Raw genomic sequence first — 22,929 nt, forward strand, 5'->3', positions numbered from 1 at the left:
CCTGAGGGCTTTGGCTCATCACGCTTCCTCCTGATGTCACCGTTCAGCTGCTCCAATTCAGCGTCCATGTAGAGAGGACGCAGCCAAGGGTGGGGAGGGCTGCTTTTTCCTTTTTTTTTTTTTTTTTTTTTTTCTTTCCCTCCCCTCCAAGACAACGGACGGGGGGGAGGCATGTATAGAGGGCCGGGGAAGGGAAGGGCTTCTTGTGTGGACAGTGAAAAGGGCTCCCCACTCAGTCGGGCGGTAATAACAATGGAATCTGCATGTCAGAGAAAATCTCCATCTGCAAGATGTCTGTGGCAACGAAGTGCATTTCTGTGGCTGAGAGTGGGAAGATTAAAAATGTTATACGGGATAATAGACGGGAGGAAGAGGTGGAGATGGAGGCAGGGAGGGAGGGGGACGAGGTGTGGGCTGCTGAGCTGAAATGCCATTGTTGGAGCTCGTGTGGCTCTGCAGTGAGGGGCAGCTGCCTCCCAGGCCTGCCTGCTCATGGGGAAACGCCAGTGCAGCTCACCGTGAATTTCAACACACACACACACACACACACACACAGACAGGTGGTCCCTGAACTGAACTCCGTCTGCTCCGAGTCTGGGGAAGGAACTGGAAGGAATTTCGGGGAGTGGCGTTTTAAAGCTTCCTCTTCCCTCGGCTTCCTCTCAAACAAGTCAGTGAGCTGAAAACCAGCACGAGGCTCCAGGAGGAGACCTCCTCATCCCAGGAGACCAGGTGTAAAAGGATCTGGGTGGAAGGCGAGATTGAAAATAGTACACCGCCATTGAGAGATTCAGTTTTTTGTCACATTGACTTCAAAGTTTTTTCTCCAGCTTTCCAGATTCAGATTCAGATTCATATGTTTCATATTAATAAGCATCTCCTGGGTTTGTGTTATTCATTCTTGGAGTGAAGGATTCCGAACAGCTTGGCTTGTCACATTGTTTTGCAGATATTTCCGCATGTTTGTCCTGGAGTCAGATCAAGCAAATGTTCCTTGGGCAGCAAGATTTTATACAGGAGAGGCAACCAAAATAATATTTTATAAAACAACAAGAGGCCTAACGTTAAAGAAAGGTGTTTGCAGTGTGTGAAATGTGTATTTGTGACGATAAATCGATCCAATTTTGTTCAGTTACATAGGATAGAGTGATCCTAAAAGAGAAACGACAGTCGGTGTCACAAATGTGATGTAAAGGAGTGTTTATCGACCCCATCAAAGCCGGCGGCCCATGTTTTTTGAGCTGCGTGTAATCCTGTATGTGCTTATGCATAATATGACAGATGTACAACATATCATTGGCATGCAGCGTTAATCTGCACTTGACCCACTGATATAGTTTCACATAACAGCAACTGTACCATCTGAACAGAGAGCCAGCAGGCGCCTACTCATCTGGAGTTCAGATTAAATAATGAAACCAACGCCGTGTTTGGTGAAACACAAGATGAGCGGATGATATTTTTGCTTGCAGCATTTTCCCTGTACTTGTAGTAGCATGCAGGCATATAAGGAACATGGCTGGAAATATTCCCCCTGCACTGGTGATCACACGTTTTGCTCATAAAGTCAAACCACCTCTGGCTAATGTGCTCATACGGACACAGTTTGATTAGGGAGAGCTCCGTTTGCCAGCAGATACAGGACTTAGGAGATGACGTTTTCATTCGCCGAGCAGCATTATGACTCACTCCTTCCCTTTACTCTTTGGAATACGCCCTCCTCACGCTGTTTGGTCTTTTCTTTTTTCTTTCTTTTTTTTTTTTTCCTGAAGGCATATCTGACCCGTCTCCGGTTTCCTCCGCCCCCTGTGTGCAGGTTAACTGGTCCCCGTGCTCCCTGTGAATGTCTGTCACTATGGCGAAGCGTGAGACCGGCAGCACCAGCCCCGTGGTCAGGCAGATAGACAAACAGTTCCTGGTCTGCAGCATCTGTTTGGATCATTATCACAACCCCAAGGTGCTGCCCTGCCTGCACACCTTCTGCGAGAAGTAAGTAGTGACGCTGTTATAAATAAATAAATAAATCAAATGTGACAGTTACCAGTTTAAAAAAATCCACCATAGAGTAAAAAAATGCAACAATTGGTATCTATCGATCTATCGACACAATATTCGACTTAACATAGATGATATATTTAAGCTGTTTCTTTTGTGTTGTTATAATGACCCTTAACTAAATCAATAACAAATAATAATAAATGATTAAAAAACTGTAAATGCATATCCAACAATATTCTTTTTTTTTTACTATTTTAGCAAAAGATTCATGAAATTCTAGAGTATTTTGGCTTATTTTGTATCTGTGATGTACCCAGCTCTGAATAAAGTACTGTATTTAGTACCGTCGGAAATGTACACATGGCAGATCATGATGAGCTTCTTTTTCCAGAATCTGAAATATTAAGCATAATAATTGGCCCAAAAATCACTAAAATCCCATCTCCTGAGCCAGATATTCGCTCATCCTTGAGGCCTCTGCATGATGTAAGACACTAAACTGCCCACACTAAAACAGGCAGCCCTCTATCTGCCACAGCCTCATTGGCATTACTAACCGATTTCCATAGACACTTTTCACACTGTGCTCACTAAAACTGTTAACGACCACAACTAATTCCATGTAATGATAAAAGGGACTTATACATCATTCCAGCCCTGAAGAAAAACAACCTTTTTTTTTTTGCCTCATTTCAGATGTCTTCAGAACTACATCCCTCCCCAGTCTCTGACGCTGTCCTGTCCAGTGTGCAGACAGACGTCCATCCTGCCGGAGAAAGGCGTGGCGGCGCTGCAGAACAACTTCTTCATCACAAACCTCATGGAGGTGTTGCAGCGAGACCCCGAGTGCAGCCGACCCGAGGCCGGCAGCGTCCTCGAGTCGGCCACCGCGGCAACCACCTGTCAGTCCCTGTCCTGCCCAAACCACGAGGGCAAGGTAAGCCAGGACGCCGAGAGAGGCCACATTGTAGAGAGCGAAGCAGATTACGTTTAATGAGAAATGCACAACCCACTTCATCACTACAGTGAAGCCAAAAGCTGGAGGAGACACCCACTCACAAGTCTTAATCTGGTTCTCTGGTTCTGACAGATGAGAACATCTTTGTGTGTTATGGACGCCAGATTGGAAACGACTTCTCACAACAAATATCTAATAATGCTTTCCACCAGAGCTGCTTTTTTTTTTTTTTCCCCGCTGTGATCAGGTACCAAATATGGTCTTCTTGTGTCTGTTGCTCCACTGCACCACCTGCAGGTGATGGAGTTTTACTGCGAGTCATGTGAGACCGCCATGTGTCTGGAGTGTACAGAAGGAGAGCACAGGGAGCATGTGACGGTTCCTCTGAGGGACGTGCTGGAGCAGCATAAGTCAGCCCTCAAGAACCAGCTGGACACTGTGCGCAACAGGTACGGCCCCACGTCACATCTCTCGTCCCTGTTGGACACTTCAGAATCACAGAGACTGCAGGTTTTGGAGGTTTTATCTGTTGCTTATCGTTCTTCTGGCAGGTTACCACAGCTGACAGCTGCCATCGATCTTGTAAATGAAATTTCTAAGCAGCTCACAGAGAGGAAAAATGGGGCCGTGACTGAAATAAGTAACACATTCGACGAGCTGGAGAAGGCTTTACACCAACGCAAGACTGCTCTCATTACTGAGGTGGAAAACATCTGCAGCACCAAGCAGAAGGTCAGAGTCTGGGTGATTGAGAAACATGAAACTGCTTCACGTTTTTTTTTCCCCCCCCTTATTAAGAGTCCTGCTCTCTTTTCCAGGTACTTCAGTCCCAGCTGACATCTTTGCTGCAGGGCAAAGAGAACATCCAGAGCAGCTGTAACTTCACGGAGCACGCCCTGAGCCACGGCAGTGCCACCGAGGTGCTGCTGGTGCAGAAACAAATGGGCGAGCGGGTCAGCGCACTCGCGCGGCACAACTTCCCCGAGCACCCCCACGAGAACGGACACCTGGAGTGCCAAGTGGAGACGGACGGACTGAGGCGCTCCATCCAAAACCTGGGGGTCCTGATCACGACGGGGGCGGTGGGCCACACCAGCGTGGCCACCGGCGAGGGCCTGCGCCACGCGCTGGTGGGCCAGCACACCACCGTCACCGTCACCACGAAGGACAAGGACGGGGAGCTCGTGAAAACCGGCAACGCCGCCCTCAGGGCCGAGATCGTCTCCGCCGACGGGGCGTGCACCGAAGCCGAGGTGGCGGACAACAAGAACGGGACCTACGAGGTGGGCTACACCGTGCGCTCGGAGGGAGAGTTCAGCTTCTCCCTGCTGCTGTACGAGCAGCCGGTCAGGGGGAGTCCGTACCGCCTGCGTGCCGTCAAGCCGTCCGACGTCCTGCAGTCGCCGGACGACGTGAAGCGGAGGGTGAAGTCTCCGAGCGGGGGAGGGGGTCACGTTCGACAGAAGGCCGTGCGCAGGCCCTCCAGCATGTACAGCACCACCAAGAAGAAGGAAAACCCGATCGAGGACGAGCTGATCTACAGAGTCGGTGCGTGAATAACCGCGCCTTTTTGCAGTTTCATCGCACATCTCGGGATCGTTTGGAGTATTTTAGTTACACTTCGTTGTCTGAAAGTGCTCGCGGATTTATCAAAGTGATATGCGCGTCATTGTAAATAACGCTTTGAATAAACACCTTTTTATCTGACAGGAACAAGAGGGCGAGACAAAGGAGAATTCACTAACCTTCAAGGCATCTCAACCTCAAGCAACGGGCGGATTGTGGTGGCAGACAGCAACAACCAGTGTATACAGGTTATTATCTGTGATCCACTCAAGCTGCGGGACAAACGGGATGGTTTATCACGTGTTGCGTGTCAAAGTACCCACATGTCCTCTCTTCGCTAGGTATTTTCTAACGACGGGCAGTTTAAGATGCGGTTTGGAGTGAGGGGGCGTTCCCCCGGGCAGCTGCAGCGCCCCACGGGGGTCACAGTAGACATGAATGGAGACATAATCGTAGCCGACTACGACAATAGATGGATTAGCATCTTTTCTTCAGATGGAAAGTTCAAGGTCAGTGAGTCTCAATCAGGGAAAACAGAAATGTTTATAGCCCTCCGACCGCCGCAAGCCTGAATAACTGAACCGTTCCCGTCGTCGTCGCAGAATAAGATTGGAGCGGGGAGGCTGATGGGACCGAAAGGCGTGGCCGTGGATAAGAACGGGCATATCATCACGGTCGATAACAAGGCCTGCTGTGTCTTCATCTTCCAATCCAACGGGAAGCTGGTGACAAAGTTCGGCGCCAGAGGAACATCAGACAGACATTTTGCAGGTACTGCTAGAATAATCTGCGGTCTGATCTCTGGGTGATACTTCCTCCTCCGGCAGTAGTGGTAATCCTCATTGCATCAGGACATGCACTCGGGCCAGATTTACGCATTTTATTTATCTTTCTCCACAGGATTGTTGATTTGCACACGCTTTTGCACCCTTTATTTTAAAGACTGTCTGATGTATGCATGTGTAGCTGCTTGCTTAATTATAGTAACTAACACGTGCTTGATCTTTCTTTTATTGCACTAAATAAAGTGAACTGCACTGAAGGACTTTACTACTGTTATCGACACATTTTTACTGTTTTGTCTTCTGAACACCCTCGCAATTAGATGATGAAATGATCCTACTAGAGGAATGTAAATCTCTCCTCAGTGAAGATATGCCTTCTCTGAGCAGATGAGGACGTCTTATCTCTCATGTATGCTCTCAAACATGCCCTGATAGACGTGATTAATACGTTCATGTCTCTCTACGAGGAATATTTTCCCATCTCGTCACAAGGAATGCAGAAACACACACTGATCTGATCCAGGTTTATTCCATCGAGGCACACAAATTGCATCCGATTCAATCAGTCTTGTTTTATAGAGTTCCTATTGCACCGCAGGCATCTTACTCTCCTTTTATACCGTCTGTAGACAGTTTCCACCTCATGAGAAAACGTATGTGACAATGGTATAACTTGTCAATTTGTGGTCACAAAATTATATTAAATTCTATTCAGGTTTATTTATATAACGCCAGTTTTCTCACAGAAAAAAAGAAGCATTTTCTGCTGATGCAGCATTTTGAATCAGCTGGGGAGTTCTTAACCAGCTCCCGGAGACGATGTGGAATTACAATAGTCCTTGACCCTCTGGTGGGTTTCAGTGATTTAGACGTTCGGCAGGTGAAATGAGCAAAGTTGCCATGAGCAAAGTGTCGGACGTTCTCATTGAGAGAAATGTTCTTCTGGCCAGACTCGCATTAAAGATGTGTCGATGGGTTGTTTTCTGGCCGTGCCTCCTAAAAACCAAACCACCAAACCAAAGCTGCACGGTTAAAAGTCCTTCAGTTTATGAACATGCGTCCAGGCGCCATAGTTGTAACGAGTCTGATTCATGATGCACGTCAATGCATGAGGAGATGTGATGATTGTTTCTGCCTCACGCCCTGGGAACGATAACCTGCTTGTGTTGGCAGGGTCGACCCTAATCCTAACCCGAACCCTCGCTGGCTGCCCCTCCGACCTTTGGATTTAAGTTGAGACTCACCCGTTCTTCCAATTTCATTTCTCACTTGAAACTTTTCTTTTCTTTTAGAGAAAAGTGGTGCAAACATTGCACTGGAAACAAAGCTTAGTAAATCTGGCCCTCTTTTCAGTAAGTAATGGATTCACTGTGAGTGGAGAGCATAAATATTTGTTCTGTCTTTGTGTGTGTTGATGCATCACCACCGTCACGTCTCACGTCTTGTCCCACATCGACTCTCAGAGTCTCACCGTGACCGAATGAGTCCAGAAATAGTGTCTGACTTCCTCCGGTCTGTCGTGAAGTAGCCGATGACTCACCTCTGCTGCTTCCTTCTCGCTTCCCAGGTCCGCACTTTGTGGCCGTCAATAACAAGAATGAGATTGTGGTCACAGACTTCCATAACCATTCTGTCAAGGTATGACTTGAATTGATATTTCAGGGGGGGGGGGGGGGGGCAGCAATGTGCTGGGGGGCAGTTTGAACATGTTTCATTTGATCCGGTAAGTACAGATACACAGGTTTTGTTTTGTTTTTTAAGGCTTTGATTAGAGTAAAATGACAGATTCACTTTCAAGTAAAAAAAATACTTTCTAAAATATACTCAAGTACAAAATCCAAATATTTTACCTTTCTTGCCACAATATGACTTCTTAAGGTCTTTAACCTTTTTTTTTTCTCACATATATGTTGTTATGATAACACGACTGTATGTTGGTGGATAGAGCAGATCAGTTGGATCATTATTCAGTCCCTATCAAAGTTTTAAGTCAGAAATAAAATTACTATAATAAAGTAGTAATAACAATAACTTGGCTTAATTTTATGCTGTGAATCTCATTTCAAACCTTATTTTTGAAGCAAAAATGAGCAGTCTTTTTGGATTTATTGGCTTTGTTTACATTCGTAATTAGTAATATACTAATGTTTATCAATGATTAGCAAGATTAGATGGTCTATTCATTCATTTTTCTCCAAGATACATGCATAGATCTCAAAAAAACTAATAAATACACTGTAATAAAGATAAACGACACAACAAAAAGAAGAAAAGTCTTTGTTGTTATCTATTGTGTAATTTTAGCAATATAATGATAAGAATGATCAACTTTATACAGCAAACATAAGAGAAACTGAACACAAATGACAGCTAAATATGTTTTGGGTTCAGTTCAAACAGGAATATAGGGCTAGATAATCATAGATAGATAGATAGATAGACTTTATTGTCTGTCCCGAGCAGTGACAGAAACTTTTCTTTAACACGGCCCCAAACAATAAAATAAAACACATTTAAAACACACTGAAGACACAAGTACAGGCATAAAGGAAATGTTAAACAGGAAACAGTAGCCGATAAAAGAAAGAAAAAAAGTTGTGCAAAAAGACAAACATTTAGGTTTTTATTCAGAAAAGTGCAGCTCATGTGATTACTATGTGGATTAGAGTTAATTGTTGAAGTGATCACTAGACATCCGTATAATGTGATATCTTGTGTGATTTCTCTAACGCGTGACTGTTTTCTGCTCCGGCTGACAGGTGTACAATGCAGACGGCGAGTTCTTGTTTAAATTCGGTTCCCACGGCGAGGGGAACGGCCAGTTCAACGCCCCCACGGGGGTGGCGGTGGACGCCAACGGGAATATAATCGTTGCCGATTGGGGCAACAGTCGGATCCAGGTGGGAGAGACAGGACAGCGACCAGGAACGCAGCAGGTTTCCCCAGCCGTCTCACCCACTCATCCAGTTTGTCTTCCTCGCCAGGTGTTTGACAGCTCAGGGTCCTTCCTCTCCTACATCAACACCTCCGCCGACCCGCTGTACGGCCCCCAGGGCCTGGCCCTCACCTCCGACGGTCACGTGGCGGTGGCGGACTCCGGGAATCACTGCTTCAAGGTGTACCGCTACCTGCAGTAGAGACCGGACACAAGCCATCCTCCTCTTCCTCCTCTTCCTCGCCGCCGAGCACTGACAACACAACAAATGTATTCCACAGGGTGCAATGATTTTTTTTTTTTTTTTTTTTCCCCCAGAGCAGCCTTTTGATGTGCACATCAGCGGATCTCCAAGTGTCGCCTCACTTTACGTTTACGATGTGTATTGAAGGTTTTTTTTTTTTTTTTATTATTATTATTGTTTTGGGAGTGATTTAGCGTCCTCCAGGGACAAGTTAAGCCGTTTTTCGTTTTTTTTCTTCTCTTTTTGTGTGTCGTACACTGTTCACGGGATTATCACCACGAGACCAGACAGGATAGCGGATAGATGGAAGTATTTAATCAGCCATAACTTATTCAGATGCATGACCTTTTTTTCTTTTTTTTTCTTCTTCCCTCTTTTCCTTTATGACACGGCGCGCCTCTCGGTTGCTTTTCTGTCATGAACTACTTAACGCTTACCAGTGAAATGAACAGCTGCTGCACGCTTCTCCAGCAATGAAATGTAAAATGTATCAGTCACCAAACATCTCGCATAGAAAACAAAAAGCAAAAAAAAAAAAAAAAAAAACCCGCCACCACCATCTGTGCATTGATTTGCTGTATGTACTGTATATACATGAATGTACATTGTGTATATTAGATCACTCTGTAATGTGCTATGACTTTGAAACACTCAGAGTGCAGCAGTCAAGGATTTTAAAACGTGTGTGTGTGTATGGCAGCTGTTATACAGAGTGTGCTTTTCAAACATACCCAGCACACGCTTATATGAAGAAAGAGTGTCATATTTATTGCTAATGTAAGCAGCACAGAAACCTTTTTTTTTTTCTTCTCCTTCCTTTTGTTGATACCTGTTGTTTTTAAAAGAAAAGGGGTGGTGGGGACTGTGGAAATGCTAATTTATTTTATTTTGTACTAGCTCAGCATTTAAAAATTATTTTTCTAAATTGATGTGCATGATTTAGGTTTTTTTTTTTTCACCTTAACTTTCTCCTGAAAGCAGAATTCAGTATACTATCCACCCACATCTGGAACATGTAAAAGGAGGTTTGTGCACATGGGCAGCTCTTTTCCAAAGCTACAACCAACAACAAATATGTTGTTTTTTTTGTTTTTTTGATTTTTAGTTTATTTCTCCAAAAGGAATGACTCATTCATCTGAGGATTTATTTTGCATGTGAAGATTCAATAGCTTTATTCAGCGAAGTGCTTCTACCTGACCGAAAAAACAAACAAACCAATACGCATATCTCAGGAAATCCATCCGAAATTCAAGTTTTCACATCGTGGTTTCAGGAGTTCAGGGGCTTGAAAGGAGCTTTGTAGGAAAGAAAACTCTTGATTTGTGCAAATACAGTTTGGCTCTTTTAAAAAAAATTAATGGGATGGGATATGAATTCTGTTTTACAGTGTTTGTTAAGTTGTAACTTTCACATGAGAAAGGTTTACAAATGTATTAATGTAAATGACCACTAGTGACGACATCAGTGCTTAAAAACACATCACCCATGACACAGTTGTGATCTTAATCTGCTTGATTTCAGTCTCTGCCTGCATCACGTCACTCCACAGGAAGTGCACCAGTTGCTGCCCCCTCCTGTTCATTCTGTCTATTGTAAGAAATCAAGGTGCCACAGCAGAGGAGGAGAGATCAGGTGCAGCTGAAAACCGGCCTCCTGGTGCGACTCCGTTACCTTCAACACCCAGAAAGTCCTCCTGGAAGCGGCTGCCTTCACACACCTGATCTTCACCTTGACTTGTTGCCAAACAGGTGCAGAAATGTTAAAGTAGGAGTCAAATGCTCACCTTTTTTCTTTCTTTTTTTTTTTTTTTTTGTCAAAGAAGCATTTTACCTGAACCGAGTTTGTTTTCTCTATGAATATGCACTGGTAATAAAAGCACATGGTTTACTGAACTCTTGCAGTGGATGTTAATACACTTTAAACATCTTCTGTTACACAAAAAAAACATTTTTCAAAAAATCATCAAAAAAATTGACACAACTTGAACCCCCCCCCCCCCGTGCAAGTTGCAAGAACTTGGCGTGAGCAATGCATGAAATTGACGCTGATGATTTAGAGTTAGAGATTGTGGCAGGTGAGGTAATTATTTAAGCTGCTGATGTGAATCAGGTGTGCAGCCTCACCTCTCTGCCCATAAAGGAGGAGCGACCTGGACACACGAAGTAACAGGTGGGAGACACAGGCCACGTTTACACATACCCTGGTTTGTAAAAAAAAAAAAAAAGGGATATTTCCCCTTCTACGTTTAAAAAAAAAAAAAAAAATCTTCATACGTACGGCTGGTTCGGAGCTGCTATGAGCAGCCAAACCTGTAGGGGGCAGTGTAACGAGAAGCATGAAGCCTTGAAAGCTAAACAGAATCCTGGGGGGAAAAACATTATGTCACCAATTGTGACGTAAATATCCACCTTCACTCCTTTAGATGCAACCGGAGACACATAGTTTATCCAGATCCAGTGAACGTCAAATGTTAAGGGTGATATCATAAAGTTTGGGTCCATGATATGTGAAAATATAATGCTTTAGACTTCCACTTGCCATAGGTGGTGCTATTACTTTTTCAAAATGTGCCCTTTCAGGACTCGGACCAGCATGACTTCTGTATATTAAGGCCTGAATAGTCACATTATTTGTACAAATTTAAGTTTTATCATAAATAACAGAAACCTAAAGTAGTCAAATATAAAAAAAAAGTAAGGTCTTACAATTGTCTTTGTCTTATTTTAATTCTTTGCACAAAACACAAAACGACACACATTTTTCTTGAAAAATTATTTATTTGCAGACCATGTTGTGCTTCTGGTCTGCGTTACAAATACTTAGAGCACATACAGTATGCGGTTGTTGTTTTTCTTTTTTTTTTATTAACAATAACCATTCCCCAAAACATCCAAATGGTATATTTATTTGTAATACATATGTATATACAAACATACATACATACATACATGACTGTGCATAATAAAAAGCATCAGAGTAGTAAAAGAACCACAGTACATTGATCGATCAGCAGGCGAAATGTGCACTGAAACAAACAACAAAACATAGTTTGGGTAAACATTTCATGAAGGGTTTTTTTTTTTATGTCACAGGTTGCATAGAATTGATTTAAATTTTAAAATGACAAAAAGCAAAAAAAAATAAAAGCTGACATTTATAAAGCAGTGATTACAAAGTTAGTGTTTGAATAGGAGATACAGCAGTCAGAGGTAATCAGACTTTTTGGCAATCTGGTGCCTGAATGTAGGAAAACACTAAAGGAAAAAAAAAAAGCTTTAATTTAATGCACACATTTCTCCAAACTGTTTACATCTACTGTATATCGTTTAGAAATCAACAAGAAAAAGGGTGTTTGATTTGTGTCGGATTAACAACAGAATAATAAATAAATACATTTAAAAGCAGTGAATCGGGGAGAATTCCTCAGTGAATTGTGAGATGACTGGTCGGCGCCGGCGGCGGAAACGCCTGGAGTCACGGCGGCGTCTACGAAGCTAACGGGAAGAGAGTGAGCGTAGCGATGAGCAGATCTGGAGCCGTTGCTATACTACACTGTACACCGCAGCAGACCAGCTGTCCTGACAAAGTCCAAACTCTTTTAAAGTGTCCGCTTTGATTTTCAGTGGTGAAACCGTCCAGTGTTTCAACTACCAGATATCAGGAGGAGGGGGAAAAAAATTCAAACAGCTACTGATAAATACTGCTGTTGGAAAACACAAAACGGGTGGAAACACAGCAGATCAGACACATTTGTCACAATTCAGATCAGCACTTTGACCTTTTTTTTTTTTTTTTTGGGATCTTGAAATACAAAAAAAATAAAATAAAAAAAAATAAAAAACCTGCATGCAAAAAAAATGTGCACAAGAAAACAGTGTACACTCAAATTGTATAGATATTTAGGGCTGCCAGCTCCTGATGCTATACGTCTTGGCTAAAGTAATGATTTACCATGAGAAGAAGCATGTTTTTTGGGGGGATTATTTTTTTGTTTTGTTTTACAATGGGGGTCCGTTGCTATAGTGGCGTAGTGGTTGGTACTTTTGTCTCACAGCAGGATGGGTTGTGGGTTGGAGTTCGGTCCATAACATAACTGAAAGTACATAGATTTCAGTTACATAGATTAAATATTTAATTTGTGCTTCATAAGTTTGACTAAACACATGCAGTGTTCAATAAGCAGAATATTACTTCTACCACTACTTCTACCATTAATCAATTCACAAGTGGCAGAAGTAATAAGATATCTTCTAAATATTACAAGGATTTCTTTTGTCATAAATGATAATCTAGTATTTTTTTACTCATCGTACTTTAACTGTTAGGGTCAGTCTTATACAAAGTGAATCTTGTATTGTGCTCAGGAATGATTTTGTGCCTTTCATCATTACAAATTCCACACAGCAGAGACAAAAGGTGAAATAAGATGACTATAAGTACAATAGGACTCCTGTGTATCCAGTGAACCTGTATAGATCTAGTCATATATCCATTTTCAGCATAATTTCTTACACGTGTTGTATAATTGATGGAAATCTGTGGACTTGCGCAGTTCGGATTGAGCCGTTTGAACCTTCAAACACTCAAGTCTACAACTTTTCTGCGCTGGACTTCGATTAATCATGAAGATTTTGTTAAATACATGCAAGTTAATGTCTTGTCCATCAATTAATATGAATTTTATCACCATTTGAACATGTTTATATTGAATTGTTCTGTTTGAGAGAAAGTCGTTTTAGTCTCAGATTTTGTTCCGATGTTTGTGTTTGTGCACCAGCTCCTGTCAAAAACTACATCTCACCATCAGTTGAATCGGAAGCTGGCAGCCCTGTTTTCACTTGAGTGACACTGATCACACAGGACAAACATTTTACATCTTTAAATCTCAGAATCCCGTGACGTCTTCTTAGGCACACACTGAATCATCTAAAGGACAAATCGTTCTCTACACGGACCGACAGATTCTTCCAGTGTCGGCAAACCAGTGGACAGAGTCTTGGCGCAGCAAATCAAACAAAACATCCAGCTCCAGCTTGACCTGAAGCACGAGGCCATGCGCCGTTCAAGTTAAGAGGCATCCTCTGTAGCACCTTTGGAAGCGTAGAAACACCCTTGCTTTTTTTTTTTTTTTTTTCTTTTTTCTTTTTTTGGGATCAAGTGGCATCAAAAGCCGATGAATTCGTGAGTCGTGACGTCTTGTACAAGTGCCTCAAACAGCTGGTCACAGGGTCCGTCTCCTCGTCCCTCACCTCCCGGCTTGAGGAAGTCACGCAGTATTTCAAGTAGATTGCTGAATGGATTCAAAGCTCTTGTTTTTTCAATCTTCAATTTTCAAATGTGAGGCACTTGCAAAATAAAAAAAACCAAAAACAAAACAAAACAACAAAAAAACGGAATCTCACGAGTGTCAGTGTGTTTAGCTACACCTCCGAGCTGTCACTGTTACTGGGGCTGTGCGTCATCATGGGCTCGGCGCTGCCGGAGCTCCTGGGCACCTCCTCCTCCTTCTTCTTCTTCTTCTTCTTCTTCTCCTGCTTGGACCTGACGAGCAGCGCCACCACGATGGCGAGGAGCACCGTGAGGAGCGAGCCCACCAGGACGCCGACGATCAGCACCAGGCGGTCGTCGCCGTCCCGCTGGTTGACCTCTTGCGGGACGTTGCCTCTGGTGAAGATCTCCCTCTCGGGACTCGTCCTGCGCTGGCCGCCGCGGTCCAGAGCGATGTGCAAGATGTTGGTGCCGCGGCTGTTGTCCGCCCCGATCTCCTCAGCGATGTCGGGGGTGTCTCTGGCGGATCTTCTCCGGCGAAGCGGGTCTGCGGGCCGGCTCATCGCGTGGTACTCCAGGCTCCTCTTCCCGATGCCGCGGTTGGCATTGTCCCGAGAGCGGACCGTGTAGATGGTGTGGATGTACCACTCTCTGCCTGCAGCCACCTGCGGGGAATTTAGACATTTATACAGCTTTTATAATGAGCTGAGGTCCAACATATTGAATAAAAATATACTCGTTTGCTGGGTATAAATTGATATTTAACCCTTTAATTTGATTTGGTATTTTTACATTTTTCTTCTTTTGCGTTTAACTGCAGTTTGTATCCATAAGGTTGCATTACCGCCATCTGCTGGTTTTATCTATCTTCATCGTTTCCCACAGCTCTCGTCGTCCCTGATGACTGTTTCTTTCTCTCTCTCTTATCAGCAGCCCTGTGACACTGATGACTGTTTCTCTTCTTGTTCCTCTTCTATAGTCTACTCTATTCCTTCTACTGCAGTTTTCCCAATAGTCCTGTGGCCTTTAGGAACCATTCAAACATCTTCTGCCCCTTTCTCTTCCTTCCAACCCCAGTATTTCCTTCACTCCTCCTTCCATTCCTTGTCTCCTCGCTCCCTCTATTCTATTGATAGCTTGTACTGTAAATGGAATACTTTCAAGCAATTTCTACATATCTATTCTGATAATTATGGACTCTGCTTGAACAAAATTGGATAAACAAGAGTCAATAAATAGTCTAACAATTTGAAAACTTGTATTTTCAGTTTTCATGATTTATGAGCTAAAAAGATGAAGAATAAAACAGCAAATCAGTTTTTTGTGTGTTTAATCTAAAATATTTGGAACATCATATAAATATAAGTTTTATGAGTTGCAGCTGTATATATTTGACATTTGATTGGAGGAATCATAAGAATTATTGGAAATTAAAAAATTCAGCAGCAGGGTACTGATGAAGAATCTTTACTGGTAACTTCATTTGAGTGAGATAAAGAGCCAATTGGATAAGTTTAAACTTATTCCTTTTCAGGGAAAATAATAACACTGATGGAGAATCTAAATTATTTTTTAGGGTTGTTTTTTGTTCTTTCTTTGGTGATTTGGAAAAATAATTAAATTAAATTAAATTACAAATTCATCACACATTTTACACTGAAGAATTCTTTTCAACTTTATAATACATTATTCAAACTACTATTAACCTTTTCCACAAAGGAATCAAGATATTAGTGTTTGTTAATTTTAATTTATTTCTGGCTCCTTTTTTCTAAATCTAAAAACATTTTGCATGAAACTGTTCACTTGTGACCACTTACCATTCTTAACTTTGTATTCTAATTGAAAACAACTTTCCAAGTAAACAAACCTCATCTTGTTAATACAGTATAAAGCCTTCAGTGACTGTTCATATGTGATATCTGCTCACTGTGAGCCTCATACTGACCTGGAAGAGTGGTGAGGAGTCCACCCTGAAGCCGTCCGCTCCAGGTTGTCTCACCAGAGCTAAAGCAGCCGGGTCGTCCACTGCCAGCAGCGCGTTGAAGGCCACGCTACCGAAGGCCCGCGCCTGGGTCTCTGGCTGGGCCTTGTCCTGCAGGGATGAAATCAGTCCGATTAAAACTGATCCAGGCAGTGGACTGCTTATGAAGCGAGTAAAGAGCATCCATTCATTTTCAATGGTGAAATCTCATCTCATACTTAAAAAAACCCAAAACAACTAAATTGGAAACTTATGTCTGTGCATGTACAGCTTAGCTATATAAAAGGAGGAAGGTTTAACAGTGAGTTATTGCACTTTCACTTCAGTTGTAATAAGCTGTTCAATCTAATTATGGCCTTGAAGTAAATAAATCATTAAAGTTCATGAAAATATGAGGAGCACTATGTTCAGTGCACAACACATTACTCACGTATTTGTTACCATTCATGCTGCACTGCTGCACAGAGAAGCAGGCGCTTTCTATGTCCTGTTTATTTCAGACAAGCACATTATTGTTGATAAAGTTGTCAGACAAATTGCTTCTTGGTTTGGGTCCAGTTCGGCCACAGTTGTTGGGAATTACTTCAGGCTCGCAGAGCTAAAAGTGTTGCCAACTCGCGAGTGAAAGCTTCTGGCTCTCCTACGTGCTGCTAAATGACGTTATCAGCTGCGTTGCACATGTGGCCGTGCACTTTGTGATGACTGCTCCTAGAAAAGAGGAATAACATTGTTGGGCAGACAAAAACGGCCTGAATGCTGCTCTGACTGCCGACTCCAGTGGATCAGCCAGCAGCATCTTTGCACAGAGGTGATTAATTTTCAGTGTGGACGCAGAGGGCTGAACATCTCCTGGGGCAGCTGTGAGTGTTTTGGGACATAAGAGGAGCAAATGCTGTTCATCGGAGAGGAGTAATCATATGAGATAATGACTGGAGGCAACCCAAACACCACCACCAGAGTGGTTTTATATGTGCTGCACAATGTGCAATTCCTAAGCGAGAGCTGCAAGTGTGAAACAAATACCGGGGATTTCAGCACAACTCACTTTTCCATCCAGTATGACATCCATGTGTACCACTCTAAAATAATAAGAGGGCTCCTGCTGTTACTTACAATGATCTTGAATCTGTAGAGAAGCGATGGGGCGTCGGCCAGGCATCCAAACTCAAAGTTGCCGGGGTTGTATTTTGGGACGTAACCATCGGCTCCGGTGCACAGAAACACTTTCTCTATATTACAGATGAAGGAATTTCCAAGGTTCTGAACGGGATCCACCATCACCCGAACATACACCGTGTCACCTGGGGAGAGAAAAGAACAGCTTTCTTCCCTGCTGAACACAAACAACAACAAACCAGTTCATTCACTGGATGGAAAAGTTAATAAATGTACATATGATAGTTTAGTAAAGGACAATAATGAGAATGCAATGACAGTTTGGAAGAACTTTTCTTTCTAACTTGTACAATAGGTTGAATCACAATTTTCCGATCCACATTTTTCAAGCTCAAAATGTTATAATTTAAGCTTGTTATGGGGGAAAATGTCAAAAATATAAAAATAACACATCTCAGATTCCTTTCATTATTTTTATCTTGTTGTGTCAGGAAACATTACCAAATATTCCTGCTGAATAAACTGAAATATTTATCACAGAGAGCGTTCTTTTTGATCTGCAACCAGTCAGAGCAACAAAATAAAAGATGATTGGCATTATTTCCTTTTTCCACACAGCTCAACACAGCAGCTGGTGTCCCATCGATATTTCATATGTGGGTGTTGTTGGATAACCTTGTGAGAAGGCGGTGTCACTCTCCTGTCCGAAGCCCATGGAGCCGTCTGAGAGCCAGAGTGTCCGTTTGGAGAGTAGCATCATCTGTGTGTTCAAGCTGAACTCAGCGGCCACAGGATCGCTCACCTGCAAACACAGAGAAAAAAAGCAACTCATATTTACAGGCAAGGTTCACAAAAACACATAAATATAACTGGAGACAGATATTAATCAGGAAGCACATGAAGATACAGTATGTAGAGCAAGCTTTCTTGTTGCAGATTTGCATCAGTAAACCTTCATCTGAAACTTGGTTTACTCTATCATATGGATTTCTCACTATTTATCCCTTTTCTATACATATTCCATCAAACACTGAGTCTCAGGGGACTGAAGAGGCTCCAAGTCGACAAAATGCAAATTATGTGTGCAGCATATGGCTGTAAATAACAAAGAATTGTTAAAAAAAATTACAGCTACAAAAGTCAAATAAATCCATGAAAAAATTGAACTGAAATATTTTCTAATACCAATTAGTATTTTGAGTCAAAATGAAACATTCCTCAGACAAAATATCTTCAGCTGTGCCCCCTGGAGAACCATGCCCCTGGTCCCCCAAATGGGACCCCATGCCCCTGGTACTCCACTTCACACTTGTATGTATGTATGTATGTATGTATGTTATATTGAGGTATATATCATTGTGTCATGAAACATCATCACGCTATGATGGAAAACCTTGCCATGACAACTTGATACTACATATTGCATAATAATATTGTGTAAAATTAGGCAGATTATGATACAAACAATATATTTTACATTGTAATATGATATTGGTCTTTTTTTTGTCTTGATGTTTTCTTTATACTTTCTTGATTCAGTGATCCTAATAATGAAAGAGTGCTGTTTCCTGTGCACCACAGGAAAAAAAATCCATCAAAAATACATCAAAATAAGTCATTTTTAATGATTCTGTTTTTGGTTTTTGTGATGATGCCAAAGCTCTTCTGAACCTGCTTGTATGGTTTCCATTAATTGCTGTTGCTGTTCGGCGTGCCTGCTCTGTAATGCTGTACTGATGGAATGTTAGTCTGTTTCTGCACAATAACAGGCAGGAATATTGATCCATGTACTGAAACTAGAGTAAGATTGCAGTAGATATATAACAAATTCACTGAAGTTTGTACAGAGTTAACAGAACATAGGAAATTCATGGTTTGTCTTGACATTAAGAACCACTTGCTTTGCGGTGGCGTTTTGATCCTGAGGTGAGTAGACCTTCACATGCTGAAAACCAGAATGACTGTACAGCTTAAGGCAAAGCTTAAAAGACTAAAGTGAGTGTTGATGAGGGATTTGCTTGTGTTAAAGTAAATGAGAGCAGTTGTAGTTTAATAAGTACTTGATTAGAAGGAGGGAACCAGGAGGGAGTTTCCTTTCTGGACTTCTAACTGATATACATAATGGAGACGGACACTGAAGTAAATAGGAGTTCAAGAGTGAGGCCTCCAGGAAATGATGAGTAAATAACACAAGTGTTTTCCTTTTCTGCTGTGGCTTCTGCTCATGTGGGATTATTGGGTTTTTCCAGGTAAAATGTGCATGTTTGTTGTGGTATACCAGGAGGATGAAGCACATCACACCTGAGTTTCAATCTCTGCACAGCTTGTGTGTCAAAGGATCCACTTCAAACTCTCACTTCTTGTCCACAAAGCTTTGAATGGTCTCAGGCCTAAAGACATCTCAGATTGACTTGTAGAATGAGAAACATCGAGGTCCCTGAAGTCCTCAGGAAGAACTTTACTAAGTAAGAGTCAGGAGAAACAAGGTGAAGCAGCTTTCAGCTCCTACCTCTTCACCTGTGGAACAAACTCACTGCTGACACACTCACTCCTTTCAAACCAGGACTTATAACACTAATATCTGCTTAGGCTTTCCAGTAAACAATAGATTTTACTTATTTTATTACCTTTTTTTGTACCTTTATATTTAATAAAGAAAATCATAATCTTAATCAACTAAGATTATTAATCTCCTTGTTTTAATGTATATCCTTTATGTCCCTGTAAAGCTCTTTGAATTGCTGCATGTCTAAATGGCGCTACATACATACGCTGGCCTTGCCTTAAGTTTTAATTTTTGTTGTTTTACTAAAAGTTAATTAAATAGTGTCTTTATTCATGTTTGTCTTGATAATGCACAGTGATTTAGTGGTGAACACGTGAGATGCGTAGCGTTTGCATGTTCTCCCTGTGCATGCATGGATTTTCTGTTCTCATGTTCTCAAAACATTCATTCAAATTTAACTGATGGGTGTGTGATAGCTGGAGTAAGCCAGTGAACACAAGCGTGTCATCCTGACGAACAGATGGACACATTTCGTGTGAATGTTTGTCGAAATCACCTGCTGGAAGCGGATGTCCATGTCAAAGGTGAGGGGCTCTCTGGGGTTGCAGACAGGAGGGATGGTGTACTCCAGGCCGGGGGGGGCTGTACAGGGAACCAGCTTCACTGTGTACAAGCCTGAGTAGTCACGAACCTGAGAGGAGGAATTATCCTCAGTGAGAATCTAAAGCTCAGAAAACTATTAAAACAGCTCTTCGGGAGGCAAACAGGACTCCTCACTGCAAAGTCTGAGGTGAACGTCCACTGCTGGATGGGCTGGCTGTAGGTGGGCTCATTCCTCACGAGGCTGAGGTTAAAGGTCAAACCGGGGTGGTCCGCACACATGACCATGGAGGTGAGCGGCGAAGCTGATAGAAAAAACAACAATGAGACAGAAATACCAGCAACTCTACACTAAGCCTACCAAGAAAAATGTTCACTTGATGATATATCAGCACCCAGAGCCCACAGATCAGAACTGGGTTATTCAGTGATCAATGTGAGGTAGCCTTTGCTTTGAAATATATAATACCCTCTTGAATAATCTGAAGACAGTTCGAGCTGCCATCACAAGGTCACTCTCCTGGCTTTTTTAAAAATAATTTTTTAGACTTGGCAGCTTCTTCTATTATTTTTTCATTCTCTAAATGCAATATTTAAAATGTTTTCTTTTGAATTTTGTCAACTTGGGTTTCAACCTATTTAACGTGAGCCTATTTAGAGTCCACCTTTGTTTAAAAATTATATATTTATATATTGGATGGAAAAAAAAGAGTGGGTTAAAGTTCTGCTGTTTAATTTGACATGACACATCACTAAATCCGTACACGCTTCGTGCATCGTTTTAGGGTTGGACCAACGTTCTTAAGACGTTAATATTCCTCTCACGTCTTAGTTTTGTGTATTTTCAAGTTCTTGTGAAGCACTTTGAATTTGCTTGTGTCTGAAGGGCGCCGTATAAAGAAACTGGCCTTGTGCGGCTTTATGCAGGAGATTATGACGTGCCATAAAGCAGCCTCCCATTAAATGTTGTCTTTTTACTGTACCTGCGTGTGCAAACACAAACAGCCCTCTGAAGCGAGCCTCGGTGCGGAAATTGACCACAAGTTGTCCCTGGCCATTTATACGCATGCTCGTTGGGTAAAGAGCGCCTGCAATGACAGTGAGGGGCCGTTCACGATTTGACGATTCTCTTATTTACAGTCGACAAGACATTTAAGAAATCCACAGCCATGTGTTATTCCGTCCTTGCCTTGAAGCTCGGCCTCCGGCGGACTGCCGATGCCGTCCCTCCATAAGATGGCAGTGTCGTACACGAATGTGAGCCTCAGCTCCGACTGCAAGTCAAAGTGCTGCCATCCTCCTGCACCCACGGGCGAGTGGAACACATAGGACACGTGCAGCGGCACCCGCAAAGTCACGTAAGACTGCACCAGGTTCATCACCTGGAGGGAAAAACAACAACAACAACAAAAACAAAAACAAAAAAGATGTGTGGGTGTGGAAGGAAAATCAAGCCTCACACAGTGACCTAGTTTTATCGTGAAGATATGACGGTGGGAGGATACACTGAGGTGCAGTGGCCAGCACACTATCTCATTAGTTCCAGTCGAGACACTGAGATTTCCCACAGTTGATTAATGTGTGTCTCTGTTTGCTCTGTCCAGGTTGTACCCTGCCTTTGTCCAGTCAGCTGCGATTGAGCTCAAATTGGATGAAGCTGTTACTGACGAGGGATGGATGAAAGGATAGATAAATGCACAATAAACTGCTTCGTTTCAAGAATTCCACTTTTCCTCGACCTTGAAGATACATATAACGCACATATTAGGAACTTCAACTACATTTTGAAGAGAAATCTATCATCCCTTTAATATTTCCTGATTAGGTTGAGTCAGTGATCTATAGCTGTAATATTTAATAGATTCACTTCATGCATTCAAACCGCTGCAGAGGAAGAATGACATATTTTATCATTCCAGCAGCAAGATGGTTCAAATTTCAAATCTGCTTTTGGTGAAAGTAAAAAAAAAAAGAAAAAAAAAAAAGCTGTGCAATACATTAATGCACTGGGTTTTGTTGTGTTGGGGACATGGGGTGTCGCTGCGCGCATTTGTTAAGTGGTTTACGTCTTCAGAGGGAGCACTCTTTGGTATCTGCACTTTGCGCTGACCTGCGAGCGGTACCTGCCTGCACTGGCTCTGCGTTCGTGTGGAGACGTGCCTATGCCTCTGGGCATTAAAGAGCCCGGGCAAATGATTAGCAGAGTGGCCTTCTGACAAATCCTGCTGGGCCTTAATAGATTCCTGTGGTCCTGTTAAGCTGGGCACTAAGCCCTGCACTGTGACAGGACAGCGCAGAGCTGTCTCCCAGTCAGCACGCCTACCTACTTAGAGGAGCCCCGGGGTCACGGGGCACCTACAGACAATAGCCGTTACTGTTTTACCCCCCCCCAACCCGATCCTGTCGTACACATGCTGAAAGTGAACCTGTGAGGCCTCACTCTACACATCGACACTGCATAGAGACATAGCAAACAAGACAAGCTGAAAATATGCCATTCACCCCTGCAAATGGATGAGTCCTTTTTTTTCCTTATCCTGCAGCCGACAGGATTTGGCATGCATACGTCTCCTACGCCGAGTATGGACTCTTGAAAATTGAAAAACCACCAGAATGCAGAGAAATGGAGATTTGTTTCCATATACTAGGTATTGCAATAACCCCCCCCCCCCCAAGACTGCTCGGGTACAATCCTCCAATCACACGACACGATTCACACATTTATAAACATGGAAAGGGGCAGAAAAAGTCACTCCTAGCACTTTCTTTTTTTTACAGCTCCCCAGCCGTTAATAATCTAAATAAATTAAGCGACCCTTGTCATAACACAGTTAAGAATCCAATTAGTTTAAATTTCACTGTGTCGTAAAGGAAACCAGGTGTTGAAAATGCATTGATTATGTTAGTTGTTCTCACCTCAATGCATCACTGGCGTAGGAGGTAAAGTTTATGCGACTGGCGGCTTTCT

General features: G+C 42.6%; 2 protein-coding genes across 3 annotated transcripts in view; one reads left to right on the forward strand and one right to left on the reverse strand.

Annotated features, from left to right (window-relative positions):
• Positions 1-1,843: 1,843 nt before the first annotated feature.
• LOC308135472 (tripartite motif-containing protein 3-like) lies at positions 1,844-9,136 on the forward strand (the record flags this gene model as incomplete). Of its 2 annotated transcripts, XM_080503484.1 has the most annotated exons (12): positions 1,844-1,989; positions 2,695-2,935; positions 3,254-3,405; positions 3,508-3,688; positions 3,775-4,504; positions 4,667-4,770; positions 4,864-5,031; positions 5,125-5,293; positions 6,600-6,659; positions 6,875-6,945; positions 8,067-8,207; positions 8,292-9,136. In XM_080503484.1, the coding sequence occupies 12 exons, from the start codon at positions 1,844-1,846 to the stop codon at positions 8,442-8,444; spliced, it is 2,316 nt and encodes a 771-aa protein (XP_080359610.1). In that variant the 3' UTR covers positions 8,445-9,136. The 2 variants fall into 2 exon arrangements, with proteins under 2 accessions (XP_080359610.1, XP_080359611.1); XM_080503485.1 differs by lacking the exon at positions 6,600-6,659.
• A 3,895-nt stretch (positions 9,137-13,031) lies between these two features.
• The window catches only part of frem2b (FRAS1 related extracellular matrix 2b), a gene marked incomplete at its 5' end in the record, with an annotated part of 65,788 nt that continues 55,890 nt past the window's right edge, over positions 13,032-22,929 (reverse strand). The window contains 8 exons of the mRNA XM_080512859.1: positions 13,032-14,420; positions 15,704-15,850; positions 16,853-17,040; positions 17,531-17,657; positions 19,918-20,052; positions 20,139-20,266; positions 20,945-21,049; positions 21,151-21,343. Of these exons, the coding sequence (XP_080368985.1) occupies positions 13,908-14,420; positions 15,704-15,850; positions 16,853-17,040; positions 17,531-17,657; positions 19,918-20,052; positions 20,139-20,266; positions 20,945-21,049; positions 21,151-21,343 (1,536 nt within the window). The 3' untranslated portion in view covers positions 13,032-13,907. The remainder of the gene's footprint in view (positions 14,421-15,703; positions 15,851-16,852; positions 17,041-17,530; positions 17,658-19,917; positions 20,053-20,138; positions 20,267-20,944; positions 21,050-21,150; positions 21,344-22,929) is intronic.

The sequence above is a fragment of the Blennius ocellaris genome, assembly GCF_963422515.1.
Source record: "Blennius ocellaris genome assembly, chromosome: 2".
NCBI lineage: Eukaryota > Metazoa > Chordata > Actinopteri > Blenniiformes > Blenniidae > Blennius > Blennius ocellaris.